The sequence below is a fragment of the Corvus kubaryi genome, unplaced genomic scaffold, assembly GCF_017639235.1.
Source record: "Corvus kubaryi isolate FWS band 111438036 unplaced genomic scaffold, C.kubaryi_AGA036_p1.0 37253, whole genome shotgun sequence".
Lineage (NCBI taxonomy): Eukaryota > Metazoa > Chordata > Aves > Passeriformes > Corvidae > Corvus > Corvus kubaryi.
This window is the reverse complement of record NW_024581075.1, coordinates 213,141-221,332: the sequence shown is the minus strand read 5'-3', so window position 1 is coordinate 221,332 and position 8,192 is coordinate 213,141. Positions and strand designations below refer to the sequence as shown.

The 8,192-nt window shown below is 51.2% G+C and overlaps 2 protein-coding genes across 6 annotated transcripts in view; one reads left to right on the top strand and one right to left on the bottom strand.

The window, feature by feature from the left end:
* Positions 1–6,408, top strand: part of CERS5 (ceramide synthase 5) — a 22,191-nt gene extending 15,783 nt beyond the window's left edge. Inside the window, exons 3-6 of one of the 2 annotated variants that reach the window (XM_042023656.1) lie at positions 14–129; positions 2,384–2,540; positions 3,533–3,562; positions 5,187–6,408. In XM_042023656.1, the coding sequence (XP_041879590.1) occupies positions 77–129; positions 2,384–2,540; positions 3,533–3,562; positions 5,187–5,339 (393 nt within the window). In that variant the 5' untranslated portion in view covers positions 14–76 and the 3' untranslated portion in view covers positions 5,340–6,408. The remainder of the gene's footprint in view (positions 1–13; positions 130–2,383; positions 2,541–3,532; positions 3,563–5,186) is intronic. The other variant, XM_042023657.1, reaches the window with a different exon arrangement.
* Positions 6,409–6,638: 230 nt separating this feature from the next.
* Positions 6,639–8,192, bottom strand: part of LOC121662475 (cytochrome c oxidase assembly protein COX14 homolog) — a 2,165-nt gene continuing 611 nt past the window's right edge. The window contains exons 1-2 of one of the 4 annotated variants that reach the window (XM_042023661.1): positions 7,869–8,004; positions 6,639–6,968 (exon numbers count right to left, since the gene is read on the bottom strand). In XM_042023661.1, the coding sequence (XP_041879595.1) occupies positions 6,802–6,960 (159 nt within the window). In that variant the 5' untranslated portion in view covers positions 6,961–6,968; positions 7,869–8,004 and the 3' untranslated portion in view covers positions 6,639–6,801. Of the gene's footprint in view, positions 6,969–7,868; positions 8,005–8,192 lie in introns of those variants that run through there. The other 3 variants (XM_042023659.1, XM_042023658.1, XM_042023660.1) reach the window with 3 other exon arrangements.

The window sequence follows — 8,192 nt, the reverse complement described above, 5'->3', positions numbered from 1 at the left end:
GCATGTTTCTTGTCTCTTGTAGGCTGCAAAACTGGCCAATTATGCCAAGTACCAACGCCTGTGTGATGCTTTCTTCATGCTTTTTGGGGTTGTGTTCATCGTGACCCGGCTGGGCATTTACCCTTTCTGGTAAGCACCTAGAGCTGGGAGGTCTTGGTTGTTCTCCCAATCCTTTCAGCAGAGCCTTTGTTTTAGACTTTTCCCAAGCATCCCAGCTGTCCCTCGAGGCAGCCTGAAGCTGCACAAGGCCCAAGTGCTCTTTGGGGCAGGAGGTTTGAGTAGGCACATGAAGAAATCTCTCCCCAGTCAGCTGAGGGACTGGGAGAAGAGTCCAGAATCCCATTCACAGCTGCCCCTCCCGTGCTGCAGTGATGACAGAGTCAGCCAGAATCTGCTCTGAGAGGCTTGAAGGATTCTTTGCTTCTCTGAAGAAGTTCTAGAAATAATTACAAGTGAGGCACAGTCTCTTGAGGTAATTTTTGTTTGTATCTGGCTTAGTCATCACTGCAGTTTCTGATTCTTATGACACTTCTGTCCTGTCCTTGTGTCGTGACTGTTCAGAGCCTGAAATAGGTCTGAGGTTTCTTGGGAGGTAAAACCCTGGATAAATGGCTTAGAGAGAATCATCCCATAATGAGATTCCCTCTCACCTCAGTAGGTCAGACCTGGAGAGGTGCTTTGGTTGATGAGCTGTTGTCTGTTTATTGTGTGTGGTGACAATTTGGTTACACCATTTTACTGCATGTATTTATTTCCATGGACACCTGGCATTCCCATTCTTTTTGGGTGCCTGGTAGGCAGCAACAATCCTTTCACTTTAGGATCAGGCTTGCAGTTAAAGCTCTTGCTTATTTTCCAGTAAATGCACCAAAGGACTCTGGATGAAGAAGAGCTTTAATTCTTTTTTCTTCGTAGGTTCCTTCCAGGGACAGACAAGAGAGTTGTTTTTGCAGCTGCTGTCTGTCATGAGGGGATGCCCTTACCTCACACCAGTGCTCAGCATCCTGTAAATCTTTAATGTGTTTTCCACTGGCTCTAATGTCACTCCTCAGCTTTGTAGAGGAATCTGGCAAGCTGCAGCAGTACTGCAGACCCTGTGCTGTTTCACTTCATGTGTATTCCCTCCTGTAATTAGTAATGTAAAATATCAACAGATCTCTGGAATTGCATTTAATTCCTTCATAAACCTGCTATGAGTTAAATATTTCTGGAGCTGCCTTTTGGGGGATTTTGGTTCTTGTTTGAAAGGCTTGTTTTGCTTTTCTTGTGAAATGTTAAAAGCTGTGTGAAATTAATGTGGCTGTTAAAGGTCTCTCCATACCTCTCTGCATCATAAAATCTAAAGTGTTTATTAAATTGCTGAAGGACTGGCAATAACTCCCAGCAACAAGAACAGCAAAACAGTAATGAAAGAAACACAAGACGTGGGCTATAAAGCAGTTTTGAGTCTTCCAGCCTGGCCAGAGGAATCTGTAAAACTCCAAAGGAGGAGAAGAGCACCCAGGGAGGGAGGGAGGCCTTCTGGGAACAAAATTCCTTCCTGATCCCAGAATCCTTGAGATTGGAAAAGCCCTCCAAGACCATGGAGTCCAACCTGTGACCCAATCCCCACCAGAGCACTGAGTGCCATGTCCAGTTGTTCCTTGGGCACCTCCAGAGATGGGGACTCCAAACCTCCCTGGGCAGTGCCTTCCAAGGCCTGACCTCCCTTTCCATGAAAAAATTCCTCCTGATGTCCAACCTGAACCTTTCTTGGCACATCCTGAGGCCCTTTCCTCTTGTCCTGTCCCTGTTCCCTGGGAGCAGAGCCTGATACCCCCCCCCCCAGCTGCCCCCTCCTGTCAGGGAGTTGTGCAGAGCCAGGAGGTTCCCCCTGAGCCTCCTTTTCCCCAGCTGTTCCCAGCTCTGGATGTGCTCCAGCCCCTCAATATCCCTTGCTGTGAGGGCCCAGAACAGGACACAGCCTCACAGTGCCCAGCACGGAGGGACAGTGCCCATGCTATTTCTGATATGATTTTTGATCTTTAAATCCGTGTGAAAGCTGCCCAAGCAGGAAGGTGTTAACAGTTGTTTTGGTGACCAGAGCAGCCTGACATCACTTCCTGTGAAGTTGTTATAAATAAATGCTTGTGCTTTGGAGAAGAAAATTGGCAGCAGATCCGTGTGTGTAACCGAATTGCAGCACATTCACATGTTCTGTTTGTTGCTCAGTTCAAATGTTCCTAATGAGCTTTACTCAGTCTCCTGACTCTGGCAGGAGCAGAGCAGCAGATGCTCAGTGAGACACAAACCCCGTTGTGCATCTGGCCTGGCACCTCCGGTCAGAGCTGGAAGCCCTGCACCAGCACAGCCGATCTGAAATGTGTTTCTGGATCTCTTTAAGGATTTTGAACACAACCCTGTTTGAAAGCTGGGAGTTGATCGGTCCCTACCCTTCCTGGTGGCTGTTCAACGGGCTCCTGGTGATCTTGCAGGTCTTGCACATCATCTGGTCTTACCTCATCATCCGCACGGCCTCCAAGGCCCTGGTGCGAGGCAAGGTAAGACTCAGGGAGGCTTCTGGGTACAAGCCTTTTCGTACAAGCCCTTTTAAGGAATCATGAGAAACCGGGCTTTTCAATGAGGGCTGGTGTTGGTTTTTGCGGGACTTGCGTCAGGAGTTCACAAAAACGGCAGTTTTTTACCTTGATTGCTCTCTACTTTTGAGTCCCCAGGTGTGTTCAGAGGCAGGGAGTCTCTCCTGGGCAGGCAGGGAAATAACTCAATTTTCCAGTACATTCAGATGTCCTAAAATAGCGATTATGGCAGACTTGTTACACACTCTGGAGTTTAAGGTTGGTAGCAGGCTCTCTTTTGGACAACAGGATGAACGTACAGAATGTTTCTCAGCTTCACTTGGTCCTTGGGATGCGTTGGGGATTGTGCATCTTCACTGGCTTCTGTCTGCCAGTGCAGGCACTGAGCTCCAGCACTCAGGGAAAGGGTTCCCAGGGGTGCAGTGGGGTTTGCTGGTTGTCAAAAATCACCGAATGGCCTGGGTTGGAAGGGACCCTAAAGTTCATCGAGTTCAAGGCCAGGTTGGACAGGGCTTGGAGCAACCTGGGATACTGGAAGGTGTCCCTGCCCATGGCAGGGGGTGGAACAAGGTGAGCTTTAAGGTCCTTCCAATCCACGATTCTCTGAATCAAAATGCTTTTTCCTCTCAGATATTGATATTCTGATCTGGATTTCTCTGACAGCTCTGCATTATTTTGTGTTTGACTTCAGCTGCCCCTACACATGGAATGTGGCCTTGAAAAATAGAAATATTCGGGTTCATTCTGGGGGCCAGCAAGTTTCAGGGTACGAGCTCTTAATCTGTTCCCCACAGCTGCTACTACAAATGCCTGATTTTCATTCTCTGCAGCTGTTTCTGTATCCTGAGTTCTACACCTTTTCCCTTTCCTTGGTTCTCTCCTGTCCAGGTGACCTAGCCAGAGAAAGGACTCTAAGCTCTGTCTTCTTCATTCTTTTCTCCTTTTCTCTGTGCCAGATTGGAGCTGGACAGTTTCACCCTGTGCATGTAAGTGTGACCTGTGGTTCTGTTTGTTCACTGAAACACGTCTGTGTCGAGGCCAAGACAAAAGCAGAGCCCTGGTCTTGGGGTTTTGGTGCCTTCTCCTTCTCTCCCTGGTCCAGACAGAGTGCTAAAATATTGTTTTTTCCAAAGGTCAGAGCAGTGTCCTGGGGTCTGTTCTTAGCTGCTGTCACCTGCCTGCACAACCTTCACTTTCTGCTGTTACACATCCACACACTCCAGTTTCTGTCTTTGCTCCTCGTCAGCACCACACTGAGGAGAGGGCAGAAGGAATTTACTCCTTTTTGTGAAAAGGAGTAAAACAGTCACTTCTCCCCCAAGAATGGGAAAATTTCCAAGGGATTTCTGCTTCCTTCCAGTGACCCTTTGAACATTCAATATAGCAGGAGATTGGGGAAAGATAGCAAAAGTTCTGGCAACAGGCAGAAGCCAGGACATCCAACAAGTTCCTGCAGATCATTAACTTCACCTGGCTTCCAGCCAGATCTTCCCTGGAGTTCAACCACTTCCTGCTGCTGGAGAGCCCTAACCCTGACTCCAAGAGAGCAGAGCGGAGTGAAATCCTGGAATCCTTGGAAAGCTGCAAGCCAGAGTGCTGGCACGTGGAGTTACTGAGGGCTGTTGGCTGCAGAGGGAGGGGAGTGAGGAGAGTGAGGAGCTGCCTTGGGCAGAGCAGGGGCCGCTCCCCAGGCCCAGCTCGCGCTGGGGAGGTTTGGCTCTGGCACCTGCCACCACCCAAGGTGTGTGTTTGCAGTTGGGGCCGGGTTTATGGGCTCTTCCCTTCCCCTTCTGGCTCTGCAGGGCTGGAGCAGGGCCCTGCTGTGGCACTTGGGGCAGCTGGCACCAAAGTCCTCCTGGGAAGGTTCAAAATCCACATGAAAGTCAAACTGAGCTGGATTTGCAGCCAGTCTCTAAGGCATAAGTCTGTAAGCAGATCTGGATCCCTGGGCTGAGACTCCTCCTGTTCTGAGCGGGTGTTTGCTGGATCAGACACTGCCTTTGTTCTCCATCCCTCTGTCCAAACAGGCTCCTGGTCCTAAATGGGATCTCCCAGATGAAGCACAGGCTGTGGAAATGGAGGTGCTTTGTTCGAGCAGTGATGTTATAAATAAAGCTGGTTAATTTTTAAAATAGCAAAGCTGCTCCTTGTAGGACAAAGTGTTCTCTCTCCGACTGACACCTTCCTGGTTTTTGGTTGTCGGACCTACTTGTGATTGTGGCATGAGAAAATTTTGCTTCAAAACAAATTACTTAGAAAAATGGTCTTTAACTGATCTAGAGAGGAGCTCTTGGAAGGCAAGAACAATGCCAGATCTGTAATACAATCTGATCTGCTGAGAGCAAGAGTGAAGTGCTTTCACAGATATTCAGAATATTTGGAAAATGGAACTCATATTTACAAATTGTCTTTTTCAGTGTCTGTGTCTTGTTCCTAATGTGATGACAGGCTCCTTCTTGGGAAGTTGAACTGACCAAGACTCAAATGTAGGAGGTAGATGTGAGTGAAGGTGGTTCATCACATGGACACAACCTTCTAACTGCTGGTTTCTGTCAATTTTTCAACTCCCCTTCTCCTCTCCCACTACCCAATTCCACTGGCGATGTTTAGGTATCCAAGGATGACCGCAGTGACGTGGAGAGCAGCTCCGAGGAGGAGGATGTGACTTCCAACAGCACAAAAGGAATTTTCAGCACTTCCAGTAACGGTTCCAACCGCCTGAACGGCCATGTGGCCGGTGGCCAGTGGACAGGAGAGGAGTAAGGCCCTGGGCTGGCCTTGAGCAAACACGAACTTCTCTTTCAATATCTAGTTGTGTTGAGCTCCACATTCCCAAGTGATCTTTAATCAAAAACCCCTTCCCCAGAAACCTCCAGCAGACCCGAGACGGGCACAACCCTGACCAGTCAGAGGCTTTGCACGGCACAAGGGATGAAGCCAAAGACCGGGGCAAAAACAAAGCTGCAGATTTCACTTCAAGCCATTTTGTACTTCAGAAGTACCAAAAGCCACCCCTGAGTCCTGTTGATATTTGCAGAGGTGTCTTTGTCTTTGACAAACTGGCTTTTACTGGGATCAGCTCAAGGCAGAGCAGGTTTAGACCGCGGGGTTTGGTGCCACTCAGTGACGGTTCACTCCAGGCAAGTGCAGCCGCTCTTGATGCAGTCCAGAAGCCACTTCAGAGCATGGAGAACGCAGGTTCCACATCCCAACTGCCCTGGGTGAGGCAGAGACTCTTCTCCCAGCCAAGCTTTGAACTGTGCTGCCCCGGAACCACTGCTCTGCCTCGCCCCAGGCTGCTGGGGAGGTCCCAGCTGCTCATCTCTGCTGTCACCAGGGACCAGGCCAGCATCTGCTGCCTCTTTTGGTGCTGCAAACCCCCTCTGAAGTCTTGACCAAAGCCTTCTGCAAGGGGAGAGGGGGGGTGGTTTATTGCCCCTGAGACAACCAGCACAATCCAGGCCTTTTAATTGTTTTCTTCCTGTTGAAATTGTGGTTTTGAAGACTTCTCTAGACCTGCTGGATTCAGTTGGCTAAGCCAGGATCAGAGGGAGGATCAGAACTGGTGGGCTGGGTTTAACTCTCCAAAAAATGAGATGTTTTGTTCCTGTACTCTGAGACAAGTGATTGTTGCTGCTCTGATGTTAGAGCTGTGGAGGAACCTGGGGCTGGAAGAGCAGCCACACTATGGGCTTTGCTTCTCTTTTTTTATTCAATGGTACTTGGGGGCAATGAAACGATCAATCAGGAGCAGAATTTTGGAAACTTCTCAAGTTGTTACCATTTTATACTGTTGTTTACTCTTATCTCCAATTAAAAGTTGCTTCAGAAACTTGGGGTGATGTGTTTCATCTTGAGGAAATAGAACAGAGGACAGGGTCTGTCCCTTGGCTGTCCCTGAGCACCTGAGCTGCTGCAACTTTCTGGAAGGACAGAATAGAGGTGATGAACTCATGGAAGGTGTCCCTGCCCACGGAAGGGGGGTGGAACCGAGTGACCTTTGAGGTTCCTCCCAGCCCAGCCCAGTCTGTGACTTGGGGGACACCACACAGCACCACACCATCCACTTTCACAGGGGTTTTATTGCGCTCCATCTGCCTCCCCCAGCCCAGGGGGGACCGGGAACGCGGGGCCAGTCGCAGCTCTTGGGGCCAGTCGCAGCTCTCGGGGCCGGTCCCAGCTCCCAGGGCCAGGCGCAGCTCCCAGGGCCGGTCCCAGCGCGGGCTCAGCTCTCGGGGCCAGGCGCGTTCTCCCGCTCGCGGCGGCGCTGGAGAATCCGCTGGACGCGGACACTGCACAGGTACCCGGCGTACACCGTCAGCAGCATCATGGAGCCCGAGAACGCCTTGTAGCCAAAGTCTGCCAGCTGCTTTCTGGACACCATGGCTGCACCTGCGAGACAGACACGGAATCCCAGGATAGGCAGGGTTGGAAGGGACCTCTGGAGATCATCCAGTCCAACCCCCTTGTGTCCAGGCACGGTCACCCAGGGCAGGTGGCACTGAAATGTGTCCAGGTGGGCTTGGAGTGTCTCCAGAGAGGGAGATTCCCATAACTCCATGGGCAGCTGTTCCAGTGCTCTGCCCCCCATGGAAAGAAGTTCTTCCTCATGTTGAGGTAAAACTTCCTTGTGGTGTAATTTATGGCTGTTGCTCCTTGTCCTGTTTCTGGGCATCACCAAAAAGAGTCTGGCACCATCCTCTGACCCCTTGGAGATACTTACATGTATTCATAAAATCCCCTCTCAGTCTTCTCCTCTCCAGACTAACCAGGACCAGCTCCCAGAGTCTCTCCTCAGAGAGATGCTCCAGATCCCTCAACGTCTTTGTGGCCTGCACTGGACCCTCTCCAGCAGCTCCTTGTCTGTCCTGTTGTGAGGAGCCCAGAACTGGACAGAGCACTCCAGATGTGCCTCTCTAAGGCCAAGGGGCAGGATCCCCTCCCTGACCTGCTGGCCACGCTCTTCCCGATGCATCCCAGGATCCCACTGGTCCTCCTGACCCCAGGTCACTCTGCCAGCTCATGGGCAACTTGTCACCCACCAGGAACCCCAGGTCCTTCTCCACAGAGCTGCTCTCCAGCAGATCACCCCCAACCAGTGATGGTACTTGGGGCTATTCCTCTGCAGGTGCAGGATCCTGCACTTGCTCTTGCTCTTGTTGAGCCTCATTATTCTACTAAATCACTAGGTTTCTGTTTGCCCAATTCTCCAGCCGATGGAGGCCCTGCTGAACGGCAGCGCAGCCTTGGGGTGGATGAGCCACTGCCCCACATTTCGTATCATCACCAGACCTGCTCAGGGTACATTCGATCCTTTCATCCAGGTCGGTGATGAACACGTTGAATGAGAATGAGCCCTGCAGCGGTCCCTGGTGAACTCACTGACTACGGGCCCCCAAGAAGGCGGCGGTGAGCGGGGCCGAGAGTGCGGATTCGCCCGTCCAGTCCATCATCCGCTCCATCATCCGCTCCATCATCCCATCCCGTCCCGTCCCGTCCCCCGCACTCACCGCTCCCATCCCGTCCCGTTCCCCCTCACTCACCGCTCCCGTTCTCCCTCACTCACCGTTCCCGTCCCATCCTGTCCCATCCCGTTCCCCCTCACTCACCGCTCCC